This window comes from Vicia villosa, unplaced genomic scaffold, assembly GCF_029867415.1.
Source record: "Vicia villosa cultivar HV-30 ecotype Madison, WI unplaced genomic scaffold, Vvil1.0 ctg.000025F_1_1, whole genome shotgun sequence".
Classification (NCBI taxonomy): Eukaryota; Viridiplantae; Streptophyta; class Magnoliopsida; order Fabales; family Fabaceae; genus Vicia; species Vicia villosa.
The window spans coordinates 822,530-844,824 of NW_026704957.1; the positions used below are offsets into that span (position 1 = coordinate 822,530).

Below are 22,295 nucleotides of genomic sequence, written 5' to 3' on the forward strand. Positions count from 1 at the left end.
CTTTTGTAGCTTCTAACGTTCCTTTTGTCAGTCAGAGATTAGACTTAATAGCCTATCATCTTGTACTTGCTTCTGAACTCAGATTTGTAGAAAACAACGTTTGAATTTTAGAGTCAACAGCTTGGTGCAGAGCATTTTCTTGTCTTTTGATTTTGAAGAGCTTGAGCGTGATACCATTCAGAACTTCAGTGCTTCTGCTTCTGACTTCATGTTTTTATGATGCTTCATAGTTCATGTTCTGATTCTGCTTAACCATCTTCTGATTTCTTGCCAGAGCATGTTCTGATGTAGCCATCCAGAACCTTCTGAGTCAGTGCTTCTGAGCGCTGATTTGTGCATACTCTTTATGTATTTCCTGAAATGGAAAATGCAAAGGATTAGAGTACCACATTGTCTTATACAAAATTCATATATAATGTTATCATCAAAACATAGAATATTGATCAGAACAAATCTTGTTATAAAATTATCTCCATGGTAGGACTAACCTCTCACTCTACTGACGATTTGGATGTGATCCATGACTCTGGGAACCTTTATTTTTAACTTGTTTCACCTATGGTGACCTTATACATCTACGAGACCTAAGTTTCAAGGGTTGGTACTAAGATCCCACCTAGATGAGGCTTATCCTAAAAGGTCACCTTGGTAGGGCCGACCCTTAACTAGGGGTGTTCGTGGTGCGGTTTGGACGATTTTTACGTAAAAAATCATCCGAACCGCAAGAAAAAAAGTGTGCAGTTCAGTTTGGTTCGGTTGGCTTTTACTAATAAAATCGAACCAAAGCAACCAATGTAGTTTGGGTTGGTTCAGTTGGTTCATTTTTTTTATTATTAAGTCATACAACATCTATAGATGACAACATAACTTTGTATTTAATCATTTATGCGTTATAAAATAACAACAAACTCATCATATTTTGACAATAATTTTCCATTTAATATACGTAAATAAGATTAGATAAAAGTGGAATAAAAAACATAAAATAGTATCATAAAACAATATAAAAAACATTGTAATGAAAAAGAAAAAAAGAGGAGTGAAAGATTAGAGAAGATGAAAAAGAAATGAGATATTAGAGAATAAGAGGAGCATTAAAAACGTAATTGGAAGAGAGAATAGTAAAATAAAAATAATAAGATGAAAAAGAAAGAATTTAAGAGATGAGAGACTGGAGAAGAAGAGGTGATATGTACTTGGAAAAGAATATGAGAAAAAGGCATGATACCGTTAGGTGAGATTTGAGAAGACTTAAACTAAAAACTTTAGTGTGAGAAAGGAAAAATTATCATAATAGTAAGACTAGGGCATAATAGATTTGAGTTTGGGTTGGATGTGGGTTAAGTGAATTTTGGTTGTAACGTAATGCGGTTTGGCTCGGTTTGTAAATTACAAACCACAAAACGAACCGCTCAGTTTTGTTAAAAAAATAGTCCAAATACATCCGAACCAAATGCGGTTTTTTGCGGTTTTGATTTGGTTCAGTTTGATTTTGCGGTTTTGTATTGGGCCGGTTTGATTTTGAACACCCCTACCCTTAATCGTGGTGAAATTTTAGGTATGGTGTATGACTATAGGACCCCTTATGCAAATATCCTATAGCCTACATGTGAGGGGAATTGGGTAGTACAAAACTTAGAACCATCCTATCATAGGGAGCCTTCCCGAATAATGTATTCTTATCCCCTAACCCACAAGAGTTTCCCTTTTGTCTTTCATCCCTAAATTTTCATGAGTTTCGTTTTGTCTTTTATCCCTAAACCAGTAAGGGTTTCCTTTTGTCTGTCATCCCTAAACCCATAAGGGTTTCCTTTTGTGTGTCATAATACCTAAGCCCGTAATTGTTTCCTTTTGTCTGTCATCCCTAAACCCGCAAGGGATTCCTCGTGTCTGTCACTATCTCTAAGCCCTTAGGGATTTATTTATGTTTGTCACAATCCCTAATCCCTCAGGGATTTCCTTATGTCGGTTGTTGAAGCAGGCATAGCGGAAAGCAACAAAAGATTTGGAAATATTTATCCGGGAATTATCGTGTCCCCAGAGATGGTTGTAGAATGCCATTCAACGGTTTATATGGTTTCGAACTCGGGTTTGAATGAACAAAAGTGTAAAAATGAAAAAGTAAATATTAACACAAAAGAATTCATTCTTAGGAAAGATAAGATTTATCAAGCTTTGCATACAATCTACTTCTCACAAACTTAAATTTATCGACCAGTTATACTTAACCTACGATACTCGTTTATGTTATCATGTATCTCTCACATTAGTGTCCATCTCTAGAGGACCTACGATATCAAATCACAACCAAGGTTATCTCTAACGCAAAGTCACGAGAACATCTATATTCTCGCGTCAGCGATCTCTCGCACGCCACTCAAACACGAAAGCATTAAGAACGGATACACAAGTGATTGTAAGCTCTAAATCAATATCTAGAGTTCAAAAACTAACAGATAATCATCCTAGATAAGGATTCAAGAAGTTTATCTCTAAAGAAACCAAAATCCCGAGCACAGAGTAAAAATCGAAGACAACAATCAACACAGATTTATAAAGCAAGATTTATATAACGCCATGGGCGACAAATATACATGATTTTAAAGTAAATACATACACAAAACCCAACTATAAGAGAAAACACAAATATGAAGATAAATGAATCGAAAATCTCTCGGTTTGTCAGCTCCAATTGATGAACAATCCACCTCCACTCATCCTAATGCAAGCTCCATAGTTGTTTTCTAACCTAATCTAACCTAAAAATGATAGTTTGATGAGTTGGGAACAAATAGCCCAAAACATAACCTAAAAAATGTGATTTTTTCCCTTTTAAGGAGCTGCTGTCTCAGGAAATCTCGCTTAGTGAGCTTAGCTCGCTAAGCGAGTAGCAGAAAAAATCAAATTTTGTTTTCGCCATAACTTGAGAACCGTAACTCCAAATTGCGCCCAATTTGAAGCGTTGGAAAGCTTATTCAATGCTCTATCTAAAAATTACTAAATGGAAACCAAATTGATGATTCTTCTCATTCTTATTTTGAGCCTATGGAAGCGCGCTTGAAGGTGGCTAAGCGAGCTTCTACATGATTTTCATTTTATTGCTCCAAAACTGCGAAATCGAAGTCGTGCCTTCGACACTTTATTCGTCGAGACTCCGATATGCATAAATACCTATAAAATAAAGGAAAACTATCAAACGATATACAAAACGAATCAAAACTCAAGAATACGAATATTTACATAAAAGTTGGGATTTTATTACAAAAACCAAAAGAATAGAATTGATAAGTGCCACAATTATATACTCAAAATAACGACATTTTGACACTTATCATCGGTCACAATCCTTAAGCCTTTAGGAGTTTTCTTTTGTTTGTCACAATCCCTAGGTCCTTAGGGGTATTCTCATCAGTTACTATCCCTAATCCTGTTTAGGATTCCTTAAGAATGTCATTATCCTAAACCCGCATTGCATTGCATATCCATAAAAACTTTTAGCATACCTTAAAATATAAAAAAAAAAAAATTGTTTGCATTCCCATGCATTTTCATACATCCGCAAACATGCACTTGCATAAGACTCATATCTCTTTCCACCTTTGCCCTTATCCAACTGTTATCCATACTAGCAAGTTTCCTGATACTCACAAGAATGCAAAGAATGTCCCAAGAAACCAGGAACTCAAGAGAGGCCATGAACTGTTAAAGGAGGAGGTCAACCACTTGAAGACTCAAATGAACTTGGTCATTCAAGTACTGTTGAGGAAAGAAGGCAACCCTTCGATGTGCCAACTACATGCATACCCAACACCTCATACACCACAACCATGGATGATTCCCCCACGTTAACAACAAAAGTATCAGCAAGAGCCGCAACCCTATCAATATAATAGGTATGCCCAACAGAAGAAAAGACAAAAGCCACCCCAAGAAGGTTTGACCCACTTCCTGTGCCTTATGGCCAGCTACTTCAGCATCTGCTTAAAATATCATTTGTGGATCTACAACCACATGGTCCTCATCTTCGTTCATGTTCTCCCAATTCTGACGAGAATGTTCGATGTGAATATCACCCAAGTTTACAGGGGCATATATTGGAAAACTGTTTGGATTTCAAACACAAAGTCCAAGACCTGATCAACGACAAATAGTTAATTTTTGAAGGAGAAATCCCCTTTGTGAACGGTAACCCATTACTCTAAAAAAGTGAAAAAATGCCAAGTAGCATCTGTTAAAAGTCAAGGAAGTTCATCCTTAGGGTCATTAGGCCTTTTATTCCCATTTGAAATTTCCTTGTTACTAAGTTTTGTTTGTTTCTTAAGTTGTACTCTTTAATTAGTAATTTTAATAAAATGAGCATGCATGTTGTTTTCCATTCTTATTCACTCTTAATTCCATCACTTACCATAAATATCAAACTCTTTTCCTTTTTATTTTTATTTTTGCCTTTAACAAATTTTGAGGGAGAATGATGTAAATAAAAACAACAAAATTTATTGATGTATGCTTTTAATAGTAAGACCTGGCTGACGATGTAAGGCATTTTTCACTTCCCAAACACTGGAGAAATAAGGGGATAATCTATAGTCAACCTCTTTGAGCTTGAAGTAGGTGTTCTTTCTATTTATAAAAAACCATTAATCTTAACCAGGGGCATGATAATCTTTCAATTAATTCGATGATACATTCTAATGCAAGAGAACTAGTCCATCTGATTATCCACCTAAGAGGTTCAAAATACATTCTCTTCCTTGCACACATCATCCAACATCGATGAAGCCGTGAAAAGACAAGACTCACAATGTTTAGCATGGCAGTCACAATCTTTATGAACCAAAAGAAAAAAATCTCAAGAATTGTTCCAAAAAAGAGCCCGCTAAGTCAAACAAAAAGAAATTTGAAAAAAAAGTTGACTTAGGCAAAAGTTAGGGCATCCTGATGGACCGGAAATTCAAAAGAACGGGTCCATGCAAAAATAGGGATTTAAAAACAAAAAGAAAAATGGAAACAAGCTTGTGAATGCTACCTCAAAGAACTTCATCAGTGCTTGAAACATCATATTCATCTTCATCATCATGGTTACCAAAATTCTCTTCCAGACTGAAAGTGTCCGCTAAGTTAATTGAATTTAGGACCAGAGATCATCAAGGAGAATGGGTTAGGGTAAAATTAAATTTTTGAGCCTTATATCCTTTGTTTCTTAAACCGCAAATCAAGTTATGTTACAACCCTCAAAAGACCTAATTGAAATAGGTTCACTATGAAATAATTTTCAGCAAAATTTGTGTTAAAATGACTCCTAATGTTTGTTATGGTTAAAAAATTTTGTCTTACCATATTTTCACATCTCCATCTGTACTCATCCATTGTATGCACCATATTTGGTTTCCAAAGCAATTTTCGATTTTAAAACTTGCATAAGCATTATGTTAGAATTACTTTTCAAAAGGAACAACTTTACTCGCAAATGAATACTTAGCATCGAGGAAGTTTCAACAAAGGTATGATCAAGAGCCATTATTTTTACGATGCTCCTAACTAGGGGCAAGCCACCTAGTGGATCCTACCACTTCAGAGGAGAAAATTCTTAGAATCATGGGCAGATCATCTAAAGTTCCTATTGACTAGGGGAAACTCATTCCAAGAATTGGTTAGCCTGGGTCACACCTACGGGCACCAGTTAATCAGGGGCATGCCTTTCAACCCATTGGTTGAAGATAATTTTTCATCGACCCGTTGGTCGAAGGCATTCAACCTGTCATACCCCAAAATTTGTCCTCATATATTTATGAACTCCATTTTATTTCGAATAAATAAATTGGCACAGTTGGTAAGAATTTAAGCGTGAAAGGTACAATAGCGCGAGGTCCCGTGTTCGAATCCCACTGCTAACATCTTTCCTTCTTGAATTTATTTCTAACTTTATTTCACTTTTTATTCAAAAAAATTGTTTTTTTTAATATTTAAATATTATTTTCGTATTTATTTATTTATTATTTAAAAAATATATTTTTTTTTCACTTTATTCACTTTATATTCAAAAAAATAGGCAAAAAATCACAAAAATAAGATTTGAAAAGATTTTTGTTCACCTCTTTTAGTTTTTAAAAATAGTTTAATTTGATTGATTAAAATAGTCACACAAATCACAATCAATTTAATTGAATTATGGATTTTTTTGATTATCTTGATTGATCAAATTAATTTATTTTCCTTTTCAATTAACCCAATTTATTTTTCTTATATAAACTAACAAAATCCTAACCTATTTTCTCCAAGGACTAACCCTTATTTTCTCTAAAAACCTCTCTAACCCTTAATTTTTAAGAAGTCATCCAAACCAAACCCATGCGGTTAGGATCGGTTTGGTGGGCTGCGGTTTACACCATAAAATAAAAATGTACTGAAATAAAAAAAGGAAAATAATTCATTCTTTCATACATATATTACATATATTACAATATCATTAAAAAGAAGTTTTTCATACTAGTTACACCAAAATAATTCATTCTTCCATATAAGTATTTTACACCAAAATTACTACCATATAAGTGTATCATGTATTTTACAGTAGTATGTATTTTACATATACTACATACTAAATTACTAATATAACTTCAGTTATTCATACTACATACTATATATAGTTTTTCATACTAATAAACTACATACTAACTAATAAACTACATACTACATATACAAGTATCAGATAACTTCCGTTCTAAATATTAATACAACATTACAACTTCAGGACTAAATATTATAAGTACTACATATACACCAAATGCTTCTCTAGAATGAGTGAGAGAGAAATCAGAGAATGAAGTTGAAATGTTGAATAGGAAGGAAGAATGAAGGAATTGTGAGTCACGTGACGTGAGTGTATATTGCAATTGGATTGAAAATATAATAAATTAATTATAGAAATTCAAAAGTTTAGTTAAATATGCGGTTCGGTTCGGTTTGGTTCGGTTTTGTGAAATGAAAACCGCAAACCAAACCGAACCGTGCAGTTTGGCCCTAAAATCATCCAAAACCATCCAAACCAAATTCGGTTTTTGCGGTTTTCGATTTGAATTGGTTCGGTTTGCAGTTTTCCTTTTGGATTGGTTCGGATACGATCACCCCTATTTACACTTACATAATACAACTCTTTTGAGACCTCTTCACCGACTGACCCTTATTCCACAAAATCCTTTCTTTTTCTCTTTATTTACAGTAGTCATTCACTAACGTTGATCGCTTCTATCAATTTGGGTTGTTTCGTCCCAAAACACCAACCATAATTCCCAATACAATAACATCATCAAAGTCAAGCCATTCTTTCATTAAAAACACACCTCTGAGTTTCCTTGTAACAACATCACATAATCATCACCACCATTATCAACTTTCTAACTACAATATTAATTGTTTTCATACTAACAATTTTTTTTTTACATTGCCAAAGAGTTTGTTAATACAGGTTGTCAAAGAAAACGGAATATAAAAAAAGAAGAAGAAGCAAGTCCCAGAACCACAGCTCGATGCCAACAACCACAGCAAGACAACGCCGACGGCACAACTCTTCAGCCTCACGGATCCGTCTCTGTCAGCATAACCATACCATCGACTCCGCACCGCCGTCAAGTCCAATACAACACCGCATCTTCTGCGATCAGCTTTGTGAATTTGAGTCATCCACAATGGTTCCTTCTTTCAAACATTCATAAATATGCTGAACTGAATACAATACTATTACATGTTTCTACTTTGTTTTCAGATAAGGATTACAACAACATCAACAAATCTGAAGTTGAAACCGAGAGGATTTTCGAATCACCAAACGAACTCCCCGCAGCCACCGCGACGTCATCACTGTCGTTGCCATGAGTCGCCGAATCTGAACCACACCAGCTTCAAACGCATCCGAACACCGACGCAGACCGTATCCTTCACCAAACGTATCAGCTCCATACGTTCAAACTTGAAGAAGAACGAATCGCAACAGCAAGCCACGCAATCACTCGGAATTCCATCAACCTTTTGATCAAGCAGCTCCGGCCGAACTTTTTCCATCGCCATCGATACACCGGCGATTGACACTTCCTCGGTAGCTTCTGTTTCTTTTTCCGTTTGCTCCATTCATTTTAGATTTGGCATATGTTTGAATTTTAGAGTTTGTATATTGATTGAGAAGGAGATGATTTTTGTTTTGTTTTGGATTTGATGTTTGCACTTTGTTGGTTTACACTCTCTCTTCTCTCCACGAAATACTCTCCGGAACCCTTCTGAAGACTCTTCCGGTTCACAAAATCACCAAACCGGAACACATCTGGTAAGTCATTCGGTTTGCAAAATTTTTCCCGGAACGCTTTTGGAATCTGTTCCGGTGCAGTCGATTTCAAAACGGAACCCATTTTAAGACTCTTCTGGTTTGTTGCCTTGCATACCGGAACGCTTTTGAAAGCTGTTCCGGTTCGTTTTCATCCCCACCGAAAGCCTTTTGAGAACTGTTCCGGTTTAGCTTCTTTACAAACCGGAACCCTTTTTGGAACTGTTCCGGTTTGGTGTTTTTTAAATTTTTTTTTTAAATTTTTTTTTTAGAAAAATGCGTACATTAGGACCTGATGGGAGGCCACATACCCGCCGCCGCCGCGACGAAGCTGGTCCCTCAAACCCACCTCAAGAGCCAGCACAGCCACCACCGCAGCCAGTTGGATATCCTGGTGGACCATCAGATCTATCTTTACTTGTTCGTTACCAAGACCATGTTGCTCGCCGTTTATGGTACGGACATGTAAGTAAAATTAATTAATTAAGTAAAATTAATTCATTTATTTTAAAAATAATTTTTTATTATATAATCTAATGTGATTTCTTTATTAATTTTCAGGAAAGAGGTCCTAAAAAGGAGCTTAAAGTCGCAGGACATGGGACGAAGCTCCAGGAAAGAGTGCCTATGAACCTCCCACCAGAGATGGAGGCTATTGTGAGTGAGTCAGGTCTGGCTTCTCTTCAGAGAACTAGCCTGACCAAGATAGATGTTAACCTCGTCTCAGCATTTGTGGAGAGGTGGCATGTTGAGACATCGTCATTTCACATGCCATTTGGTGAGATGACGATTACTTTGGATGATGTTGCCTGCCTGCTGCATTTGCCTATTGGGGGTATGTTCTGGTATCCTAATGAGCACGTCACAGAGGAGGTGGCGGTTGATCTTGGCTGCGAGTTATTGGGAGTGGGTAGACGTGCCATGGCTGAGCATGTGCGTTCATGCAGGGGAGCTTATTACTCACTGCAGTGGTTGTACGACAGATTTGTGGAGTACCGTGCTGCTGGTAGTTGGACCTTCGCGACCAGGGCATATTTGATGATGTTGGTAGGTTCTACCATTTTTGCAGATAAGACATTTACTTTGGTTGAGGCCCGGTATTTGCCACTATTTAGAGACCTACGTGGGCTCAGTCACTACAGTTGGGCATCTGCTGCCCTGGTCACTCTTTATCGCCACCTTGGTGATGCATCTATGTTTAGTTGCAAGCAGCTCGGTGGATATCCTACTCTGATTCAGGTATTTAAGTTATTTTTAATTAATTGTATGTTAATTCATATATTTGTGTGATCCTCTATAAGCATAGTTCGCCTCCTCTATAAGCTTAAACAAATGTTGTATCTCACTTCTTGGACCTCTTATCTCCGCTTCAATCACACTTTTATGCTTGTATATTTGCGTGATCCGAGTGACGTTCTCAGGATCTCGCTCTTGCAAGGAAATCAATATGTGTCTAGGCGGAACATGTCTCTTTGTCAAATCAGCAACATGCTGCTTCTCATCGGCTGTCAACCTACCAACAAATGAATGACCTTCTAATCTATCTGGTAAACCATGATTATGAACTCCACACTTTACATCAACCTTCCATCCAGAACCATCTTTTGCCGGAGTCGATCTGATTTTGAATGGACATCCACATCTCTTAGTAGCACTTTGAGTCTCACTTTTATCCTTATATTTTCCACCTTTATCGCACCCAAATATCACTTTGTTACTTCTTCCTCTTTTGCCTGTTTTGGTGTCTGAACGCGTGATAATAACGGTCACTTTATTGTTAATTCCAGTCTCTTTAACCCAACGGATAACTTCTTCCCGTGTGACAAATCTCTCTGAAGTTGTGAAAGCATCAGTGGTATCTATAGCTGTATCGTTTTTTCGACAAATTTGGAGCGGAACTTCCATACCTGAAAAAAAATTACAAAAAATCAAAAAAAAAAAACATTCCGGAACACATTTCCAAACTGTTCCGGTTTGTAACCATGTGCACCGGAACACTTTCCCCAACTGTTCCGGTTTGGCATTAGAAGTACCGGAACAGCTTTGAAATGTCTTCCGGGAGGAAAAAAAAAGAACCGGAACAGATTTCAAAAGTCTTCCGGTTTGTAACTTTGTGAACCGGAACTCTTACTTCAAGTGTTCCGTTTTTGATGCGCGTAGGGGTGCAGATTTCAAATTTTTTTGACTTTTTGAAAAAATGGTAAAAAGTAAAATGGTAAAATGGTTATTAGTGTTTGAGGGTAAAATTGCCATTTTTAAAAAATTGTAGGGGTAGGAAGGCAAGTGTAGGGGTAGGAAGTAAAATTTTCTTTTATTTACTGTTTTCAGCCCATTTTATTTGATTATTTGGTTTTATATAGTTTCCTTTAAATATTTGTGTTTAACATCAAAAATACAAAAATGTGTGTTAAAATTTAGAATAATTAAACTTTATTTTTCTATATTAAAAATACCAAAAAAAATATGATTTCTTTTTTAATATAATTTCTCATTTAATCAATTTTTGGTTCCCATTTTTTTCATTATTCCATATTATTTTTCTAACATTTTCTTGTTTATTGCGAGGTACATTCGAGCTGTTTATCTATTCTCGTGGATATTCGCAAATTCATCCTCAAATCTCCTCCACTGGATTTCGCTAATTCCATATCTAAAGGACCAGAACGCGCTGCTCCACCATAGACCTCCACCACGCCTTTATGTTTCTGCCAACAGGTGTTTGTTGTAATAGCGTAGGACTTTTAAATTCTGCCTTTAATTTCTGTATTTTTTAAATTGCGTGGTTAGTAATCTTAGGGAGTGCAAGCCTTGAATTAACTTAGGTCACTAATTAAAATATAATTATCTGAATTGAATCACGTGATTGTTGCACCCACACACCTTTAGGGTAATCCCTCTTGTTGCCTGTTGCCTTATACTGTTGCCTTGCCTTATACTGTAGCCTTGTTATTTTTTGCCTTTAAAATAGTCAAGTCCCTCGATTCCGAGGATACCTAAAGCAAATGTTGCCCTCAGTTCATTCATCATCAAGTTTGTCCCTCGAAGTTTCCTCGGTAAATGATGATTTGTCCCTATTGCTAAGGTATCCTCGCATGATGCCTAAAAAGATTAATGACTATTATATCCTTCCCTTAGACTACCTGCCCTCTTTATGGTAAGGGACAGTCTTATGGCGAACGATAACCTCGATGACCCTTTTACATCCAATAAAAGGACTTCCTACCCTCATATGGTATGGATAGCCCTGAAAAGGTAAAAGAACCTTTTTGTGATTTTAGGGTAACTACCTCCTTTTTTCAAAAAAACTTCAAAAAGGCCACGCTTATTTACAAGCTAAAGTCCTTATTCAAATCCTTTTCCTATTCACTGCAAACATTTTCAAACATTTTAAAGTGAGCTAAGCAATTAAGAGCCCATGGATAACCATGGATACAAAGGGTGCTTTAAACCTTCCCTTTGTATAATTTACCCCCCAAACTCAATCTCTTTCAAAAAGGTTTTTTTCTGTTCTTTTAGCCTTTCTTTAAATTGGATAAAATAAAAGTCGGTGGCGACTCGTGCTCACCGCAACATTGCTTGCTTAAATATAAAAAGTCAGTTCATCGTATTACACAACCCATCGGTTGAAGACATTTTTTTGTTGATCCATTGATCGAAGTCAATCAAACCATTTGTTGACCCATTGGTCGAAGTTAATTAACCAATTGGTTGAAAACATTTTTCATTAACCCATTGGTCGAAGTCAATCAACTTGTTGGTTGAAGACAATTTTTCACTGACCCATTGGTTGAAGTCAGTCAACCGATTGGTTTAAGACAGTTTTTCATTGACCCATTGGTCATAGTCAATCATCCCATTGGTTGAAGATATGTTTTCATTGACTCATTGGTTGAAGTCAGTCAACCCATTGGTTGAAGACAGTTTTTCATTGACACACTAGTCAAAGTTAGTCAACCCATTTGGTTGAAGACATTTTTTTGACCCATTGGTCGAAGTTAGATATTTTTACGTGGATCTGAATCAACCCATCGGTTGGGGACAAACTTGTTTGTCAACTGACCGTCATTAATCTATTGATTGAGGTCGATTATTTTATGTTTTGTAAATCCAAATCAACCATTTGGTTGAGGAAGATCTCTTATTCTCATTGACCTACATCAACCCATTGGTTGAAGTCGGGTATTTCCAAATATTCGATCATATCTATTCCGTCCGGAATCTCTCCATTATATCTAGTTCATCCAAAATATTTCCATTTTCTTTGACCTCGTCCAAAATCACTTCAATCATCTCTGGTCCGTCCAGAACACTTCAAACTCTATGACACTTATCCATCTCACTCTCTTTGGCGCGTCCTCACTATATCTAAGTGGGGGACCCACTTCACTCCAAAACTTATCAAGACAAAATCAAGACTTAAAAGTACTACATTAAGCTATGGATGGGTGCTTGCCCGCATATCCTTAGCAAGATATTCCTTCACACAAATTGTTTTCTTTTAGAGGATTAATTAAGGGTCTTCCAATATTTAATTATCCTCCACCACGGACGTGCTAAAACTTCATCTGTCGCACTCTCGAGGCGAAGGGTAATTAAAAAGGGGCAGCTGTTTAACCTAAAATTTGCCCACCCTTCATATGTTTTCAAGTGCTTTCTTATTTCGAATAAAAGAGATAGCACAATTGGTAAAGGAGCAGGTATAAGGAATTTAACCATAAGGTTACAAGTTTAAGTCCCATTGCACTACTTTTTGTATTTTATTTATTTTTTTGCGTGTTTTCATTAAAAAATGATTAAAAAAATCATTTTTTGATTATTTATTTTTTATTTTTTTCGTTTTTTTATTTAGGGATATTTTTAAAATTTTATTTTATTTTTAAATCTTTATTTTTATGCACTAAATAGAAAAAATCCAAAAAAAATATATATTCTGCCAAATCACACTCTCTCCATATTAAATCTGGCACCTAGTCACACTTCCTTCAAGAATTATAGTCTAGTTCACCAGGACTTGAATCAAATCTCAATCTCTAAAAATCTTACCTAAAATTGATGGATCAGATTTAATTGCAGACCCTAGAATCGATCTATAAATAGGCCTCAATTCCCACACTTTTGGAGGATCCATTATTCAAAAATTCACATTCTCACTACAAAATACACACTTTTCACCTTTTTACAAAGAAAATTTCCACACATACATCAACATTTTTCATACAAAAAATCAACACTTTCACAACTAAATAAAAAGGCAACGGCGAATAAGAAAAGGGTGAGATATCAGAGCGACAACCTACTCGAGTGCTACGTATCAGAGCGACAATCTACTCGATTAATAACAACTAAATCTTCATACTCGAACACCTGCACGTTACCAATATAAAGGCAACAGCGAATAAGAAAAGGGTGAGATATCAAATCATATAAGTGAGCGCATGATAAATTGTATATTAGGATCCAGGCATATATAGTTATCACATCACAAGTATTAATATCGCCATACACTTCATACTTTCACCAACTCAGAAATCTCACGTACTTTTCATCACACCACAAGTCACGACACTTCATATTCACATCAAGTATATATCTCATTCATTTACTTTGTAAGCCAAGTCATGATACATCACAAGTATAAATCACAATTCTAATCCCAAAACGTCATAGCATATAAGTCATACATCTAGTCATAAAACATTACATAAACATCTAAACTCAAAAAAATCACATATACATCTAAACACAAAACATCACATATAAGTCACACCAGACATATTCAGTTAATCGCATTCACAAATATTAATATCATCATACTAATCATAAAATCATCAATTTACTTCTTCACACTCTTCCATCATTTAACAAGTCACGAAATACAATCACGATATAGTCACAAAACGTCACAACTATGAATCACATAAGACACATGGGACACAACTCATGTATATGCATGTGGTACCAATCAGAGCTTCAGACCCCGTCACCAATTGCCCGAATCTGAGGCATAAGGCATAAGCCTTCGTCACTAATTTTCCAGTCCAGGTCATCACAGAGTATGCATATGCAATGTGACTCGACAAACAAGACAACACAACATACTCATCACAATCACATATCGTCACGAGGCATAAGCCTATATCACAATCAATTACCATTATACGAGGTAATTCACGTCACCATAATATTTCATCTTCACTTAGTCACAATATTATCATCACAAATATATACAACATCACGTATTACCAATCACCACAAACATCGTCATGTTTTGACACATCATCGCAAATCATATAACTTCATATACCTACAAAATCATCACAACATCATCATGTTTCGGCGTAACACCACAAACATATAACTTCATATACCGACAAAATCATCACAACAAATTGACACATTAAGCCAAGTCAAATTAGTCTTATAATTCTCTATAAATTAGTCGATTAATTAACTCACTAATCCACTATCAACTGACCAAAATTATTCACCTAATAATCTCTAATTAATCAGATATAATCCCGTGTCACTACCGCTTATCTAATTTCCGGTTAAATTCTTAATATTCACGACATTACGGATTTTCGGGTTATACCTCCAAGTCACCAAAAACACAACTCAATCGGTTAATTCGGATACAATTCTATTCTTTACCGGTTATTTGATTCATTCGATTAAATACTCAAGATATCGTAATTTACCGATAAACCGAATAGTTAATCTAAGTTCAAGTTTATTCCAATTAAATAGGCTTATTAAAAATTAATCCAACTATTAATTTAATCGACCGATTAATATTACAATTTTGACAAAAGAACACCACCACGTTAATGTACTAATTAAGCTTAGCTACCACGTCAATTTTTGTCAACTTCAAGACAATTAATTATACCGCTTAATTCGACTATTTCAATCAAACAGGACTGTTTTATTAGTTCTATAACTTAATGTTTATCACTCCATATCTTGCTGTTTCCATTAATATGATACCAATATATATATATATATATATATATATATATATATATATATATATATATATATATATATATATATATATATATATATATATATATATATATATATATATATATATATATATATATATATATATATATGAGCATATCAAGTGAGCATTTTATAATGAGAGATGAGAGGAAGAAATATCAATTATTGGATTCATCAAGAGAGATAATGTTAAGAATTTAATGTGACAATTAATTTCTCTCTCTTGATGAATCCAATGATTGATATTTCTTCCTCTCATCACTCACTATAAAATGTTTTCACTTGATATGCTCCCATATATATATATATATATATATATATATATATATATATATATATATATATATATATATATATATATATATATATATATATATATATATATATATATATATATATATATATATATATATATATATATATATATATATATATATATTATAGTTACATTTCAATTTGTATCACACCATGATATATCACTTCTTAATTAACAGTGAGTAGGCGTGGAATAAACAGGTAACACACACTGAAGACAGCAATGAAATGAATCTGTTAAGCATAAACTAGGTGCATCCTTTCCAATTTTATGCCATTAACTTATATGTATATGAATCAATAGTATATGAAACAGTAAACACCAGAACAAAACAAAAGACAACACCACACCAAAATGAAATATCATACATCACACATTGAAACAGAAAGAATAAAAAAGGAAATCCAAGCTAATTGGGTTTGCCGAACGGAACTACACTTCGCCGATGTCACTACACTGCATATATATATATATATATATATATATATATATATATATATATATATATATATATATATATATATATATATATATATATATATATATATATATATATATATATATATATATATATATATATATATATATATATATATATATATATATGTTAACAGAACAACTCAATTTCCAAATTTTTCTTAAACAAATTCTCTTTTTATTTTTTATTTAGCAACCATCGATAATGCAATAAATCTACACACTCAATTCCCACATACAATTGTTCATAAGCCCCATTATAGTAAGAGAACTCCACCCTTACCTTATTCAATTCGAAGCACTTGACGGGTCTCCGATTGCACTTCCGATTGGGCACCATGGATTGAAATCTCTAAGCTTCTAGTCTCTCCTTCAAGACATAACCTCCTTCTCTTCTACTCTTATTTTTCCCCAAATGAAAACACTCCTCTTCTCAATCTCTAAAACCCTATTTAATATTTCCCAATGGGCTTAGTCTTTAGCACAATTTTCCTAAACCAAATTAGGCCCAATAACATAAATAACCCGAAATAATCAATACATCACTTTTAATATTTCAACAATATAATAAATTCTGAATTGTAAATAATATTATTCTTCGACCGTCCGACTAAAATCTGACTTTTAACTTAATAAATTCAAATACGCTTCTTAAAATAACACCGACAATCCAAATTCGACCAATATATCATATTTCCGGTCTAATCTTAATTACACAGAAAATTCTCAAAACTTTAAATATTATTCCAATAATATTTCTAATACTGAAAATATCAAAACTCTTGATTAAATATCAATCCGCTATCCCGAACTAATACCGACTAAATCGTCTCAAAATATGAAAACTTCACCAAACACTCCGAACGTCTAGATTAAGCGAATAATCGAATTTCCGGGCGTTACAGAGATTCTCTAGGATCTGATTGGAATCTAGCACACAAGCAAACACTGAATAGAATATCAGGTCTAGAAGCAGTCATATAGAGAAGAGATCCTATCATACCTCTGTAGATCTTCTGATCTACCTTCTTGCTTACTTCATCCTTACCTAAAATGCAAGTTGGATGCATTGGAGTTTTTTCTTCTTTACTTTCAGATAGTCTGAACTTCTTCAGAAGTTCTTTGACATACTTAGTCTGATGAACATAGGTTCCTTCAGAGGTTTGGTTGATCTGAATGCATAGGAAATATTTGAGTTCTCCCATCATGCTCATCTCAAATTCTACCTGCATAGACTTAGCAAATTCCTTTCCAAGTGTAGCATTAGATGTTCCAAAAATAATATCATCAACATAAATTTGACGACTTAAAATATCATTTTTACAGGTTTTACAAAAGAGAGTTGTGTCTACTTTTCCTCTTGTGAACCCATTATCCAGAAGGAAAGAACTTAATCTTTCATACCAAGCTCTAGGAGCTTGCTTCAAGCCGTATAATGATTTATTTAGTTTAAAAACATGTTTTGGAGACTTATAGTCTTCAAAACCAGGAGGTTGGTGAACATAGACTTTTTCATCTATATAACCATTTAAAAAGGCACTCTTAACATCCATCTGATAGAGAGTGATGTTATTCTGAGTGGCAAAAGAAATTAACAATCTAATAGATTCTAACCTGGCCACTGGTGCAAAGGTTTCAGTGTAGTCAATACCTTATTGTTGACTATAGCCATGAGCAACCAGTCTGGCTTTGTTTCTGATTACTTCACCTTTCTCATTCAGCTTGTTTCTGAATACCCATTTCGTTCCAATAATATTGAATCTTTTAGGTCTTGGTACCATATCCCAAACATCATTCCTGGTAAACTGATTTAACTCTTCTTTCATAGCAATAATTCAGTCAGCATCTTCCAGAGCTTTATCAACAGAAGTTGGCTCAATCAAAGACACTAAACCAAATTGACATTCTGCGTTGTTCTTTAGAAATGATTTTGTTCTAATGGGATCATCCTTCTTTCCAATTATAACATCTTTTGGATGAGCAGAGTTGATTCTTGAAGATCTTCTGAGTGTTGGCTTTTCAGATATTCTGAGATTCTCTAAAGAAGCTGCAACTTGATCTTCTGACACTTCCTTTCCTCTGGGCTCTTCATGATCTGGATCAGAAATGTCTATATCTGCAAAATTCTCATTCTGTTTTGGCTTTTCAATGCCAAGCTTATCATCAAAGAAGGAAACACTTCTGAGCTTTGGAATCAAACTTGTTCAGATGATCCTTAGTATTCAGAATATAACAAACACATCCAAATGGATGGAAATATGAAATGTTGGGTTTTATGTTCTTCCACAATTCATAAGGATTCTTATTTAGAATAAGCCTAATGGAGATTCTATTCTTAATATAACATGATGTGTTAATTGCTTCTGTCCAGAAATGCTTAGCCATATTAGTCTCATTGATCATGGTATTGGCCATTTCTTAGAGAGTCCTATTCTTTCGTTCTACAACTCCATTTTGTTGTGGAGTTCTAGGACAAGAGAAATCATGGGCAATACCATTTTCTTTGAAATAAATTTCAAAGAATCTGTTCTCAAATTCACCACCATGATCACTTCTGACTTTTATGATTCTACATTCCTTTTCAGATTGAATTTGATTACAGAAGTCAAAGAATACAGAATGTGACTCATCCTTGTGTTTTAAGAAATTTACCCATTTCCATCTGCTGTAGTCATCTACAATGACCAATCCATATTTCTTGCCTCTGATTGATGCTGTTTTGACTGGGCCAAACAGATCAATGTGCAGAAGTTCTAAAGGCCTAGAAGAAGAAACAACATTCTTAGACTTAAACGCAGGTTTTGAAAACTTTCCTTTTTGACATGCTTCACAAAGAGCATCTGATTTATATTTCAGATTGGGGAGTCCTCTGACCAGATTGAGTTTGTTAATCTGAGAATTTTTTCTCATACTAACATGACCCAATCTTCTGTGCCAGACCCACTGCTCTTCGTTAATAGATAGAAGACAAGTAACCTGTTGGTTCTTAAGATCTGAAAGATCAATCTTATAAATGTTGTTCTTTCTTTTGCCTGTAAATAGGATTGAGCCATCCTTTTGACTAACAGCTCTACAGGACTTTTGATTAAAGATTATGTCATAACCACTGTCACTTAATTGACTTATGGACAATAAATTATGAGCTAATCCATCTACTAAAAGAACATTAGTTATAGAGGGAGAATTACCAATACATATGGTTCCAGAGCCTATGATTTTTCCCTTTTGGTTCCCTCCAAACTTCACTTCTCCTGCATATCTAACTTCCAGACTTTGGAACATAGACCTTCTTCCCGTCATGTGACGTGAGCGCCCAGAGTCCAGGTACCATGACATGTTTGTCTTTAGTGCTTTGAAAGAGATCTGCAACGGGAATTATCTTATCCATAGGTACCCACATTCTTTTGGGTCCTTTGGGGTTAGTCTTTCTCATGTTCTGATTGAACTGAGATTTTACATAAGTTTTTCCAGAATGTGCAACAACATGTTTCTTTGAGTGTGTGAAATGGAAACTATTAGAGTGTGATGTGTGTTTGATATCATGAGAATGACCATACTTAAACTGTTCATACAATGGTTTGTATTCAATGACCATTTTATCAATAGGTTCTAGTTTATATGGGATTTCTCCTTCAAAACCTATACCTATCCTTTTGTTTCCACTAACCCCATAAATCATAGAGGCTAGCTGACTTCTGCCTATACCTCTAGATAAGAAATTTCTGAAGCTTAAGTCATATTCTTTCAGAATATTGTTATTGCTTGGAATAGACGTGTCTAAACTTGAAGATGTTTTCAAAGATACAACTTCTTTAGTTAATTTTAAAACCTTTTCTTTTAGTCCAGAGTTTTCTATTTCTAATCTCTTAGTTTTAGATGCAAAAATATTTTTGAGCTTTTTGTATTTGAGACTAAGTTTACTCTTGACTTCCAGAAGTTCTGATAAGCTAGAAACTAAGTCTTCTCTAGTGAGTTCAGAAAATACCTCTTCAGAGTCTGAATCAGAAGTAGATTCTTCTTCAGCATCAACTGTTTCCATGAGTGCTATGTTGGCTTGCTCATCTTCAGAGTCCGACTCTTGATCAGATGAATCAGAGTCATCCTATGTAGCCATCATGCCTTTCTTCTTTTCAAACTTCTTTCTGGGATTTTCCCTCTGAAGCTTAGAACATTCATTCTTGAAGTGTCCAGGTTCTTTGCATTCATAGCACACTACCTTCTTCTTGCCAGATCTTCTGTGTTCAGAAGATTCTCCCTTTGTAGGTTTCTTGAAGTTTTTGAATCTTCTCTGCTTGCTCTTCCAGAGTTGATTCACCCTTTTGGATATGAGAGACAATTCATCTTCTTCTTCTGAATCTGATTTTTCAGATCCTTATTCTTCTGCCTGAAAAGCGTTAGCACAATGTTTATTTTTAGATTTTAAAGTAATATACTTACATTTCTTCTGAGGCTCATTTGCATCAAGCTCAATCTCATGACTCCTTAGAGCACTTATAAGCTCCTCAAGAGATACTTCATTCAAATTCTTTGCAATCTTGAATGCTGTAACCATTAGTCCCCATCTTCTGGGTAGATTTCTGATTATCTTCTTAACGTGATCAGCTTTTGTGTATCCCTTGTCAAGAAATCTCAACCCAGCAGTCAGAGTTTGGAATCTGGAAAACATTGCTTCAATATTTTCATCATCTTCCATTCTGAAAGCTTCATACTTCTGGATAAAAGCCAGAGCTTTTGTCTCGTTGACTTGTGCATTTCCTTCATGAGTCATCTTCAGAGATTAAAAAATATCATGAGCAGTTTCTCTGTTTGTGATCTTCTCATACTCAGCATGTGAAATGGGATTTAACAATATAGTCCTTGCTTTGTGGGGATTTGTGAACTCTTTCTTTTGCTCATCACTCATAGCCTGTCTAGTAATCTTGACTCCACGGGTAGTTACTGAATGTGTGTAACCATCCAACACTAAATCCCATAAATCACCATCTTGACATAGAAAGTAACTTTCAAGCCTATCTTTCCAATATTCAAAGTTCTCACCATCAAAGACTGGTGGTCTATTGAATCCATTAAAGCTAGAGTTACCATTGTTGCTTTGTTCAGTATTAGTTGGTGGTGGAGTAGGAGTAGCCATAGCGTGTTTTTCTTCCTAAATCTTTTCTCTAACACTGTTAAGTGTTTGCACCTAGAACCGGCGCTCTGATGCCAATTTAAGGAGTGAAAAACACTTAGAAAGGGGGATTGAATAAGGGTTGTTTATAAAAATGGCAGATAAAATAACCACACAGTTATTTTTATCCTGGTTCGTTGTTAATCAAACTATCTCCAGTCCACCCCTTACAAAGTGATTTACCTCAGCTGAGGATTTAATCCACTAATCAACCTTGATTACAATGGTTTTCCACTTAGACATATTCTAAGTCTACTAGAGTATACAGATCACAACTTGATCACTCTAGGAATTCCTTTTACAAAAATTAGTAAACAATATTACAAGAGTTTAATGTGCTTCTAAATAAGCTATAATCACCAAGTGATTTTTCTCTCAAGTTTAAGTTCTAACACTCACTAAGATATTACAAGATTTGTGAGGTTGAAGATGAAAATTCTTTGCTGTTTGTGTAATAACGTTATGAACCAATTTTGGCAGCATAAGTTCTCTCTTAGCGTATGTGTGTTGTAACGTTTTCAACAACCAGAGCTTCTCTTTTATATGGCAGTGAGAAATGTGACCGTTGAACAACATTAAATGCTTTACGTGAATAGTACACTGCTGCATTTAATGTTTCACTCTTTTGTCAACTACCTCGAGCCTTGTTTCAACTGCTCTTGCTGACTTTGCCTTTTCTAGCTTCTAATGTTCCTTTGTCAGACAGATTTGACGTTGTAGCTTTTTCATCTTGTACTTGCTTCTGGACTCAGACTATTAAAATGACGTTTGAATATCAGAGTCTTTAGCGTTGGTGTAGATGTAACTTCAATCATCAGAGTTTGGAAGTTCTTTGTAGCGTGTGTTGCACCCCAATTTTTGACCTATGAGATCCCATCATTTTCTAAGTGTTATGATCATTATTGTTATACCCCAAAATTTGCCTGCGTTTTTTAAAAAAAAAGAGAGAAATCAACAGACTTCTGTCTAAAAATTTGGAGTTTTATACAATCTTGGATTTTTATTTCATAAATATC

At 34.8% G+C, this 22,295-nt stretch overlaps 2 protein-coding genes across 2 annotated transcripts; one reads left to right on the plus strand and one right to left on the minus strand.

Annotated features, from left to right (window-relative positions):
- Window positions 1-8,590: 8,590 nt before the first annotated feature.
- On the plus strand, window positions 8,591-9,548 carry LOC131622174 (protein MAIN-LIKE 1-like). Its single transcript, XM_058893204.1, has 3 exons — window positions 8,591-8,779; window positions 8,876-9,411; window positions 9,527-9,548. The coding sequence occupies exons 1-3, from the start codon at window positions 8,591-8,593 to the stop codon at window positions 9,546-9,548; spliced, it is 747 nt and encodes a 248-aa protein (XP_058749187.1).
- A 35-nt stretch (window positions 9,549-9,583) lies between these two features.
- LOC131622175 (uncharacterized) lies at window positions 9,584-21,243 on the minus strand. The gene is made up of 2 exons (XM_058893205.1): window positions 21,195-21,243; window positions 9,584-10,221 (listed from the first exon to the last, which is right to left on the minus strand). Exons 1-2 carry the CDS (start codon window positions 21,241-21,243, stop codon window positions 9,584-9,586), a joined length of 687 nt encoding a protein of 228 aa, XP_058749188.1.
- Between the last annotated feature and the right edge of the window lie 1,052 nt (window positions 21,244-22,295).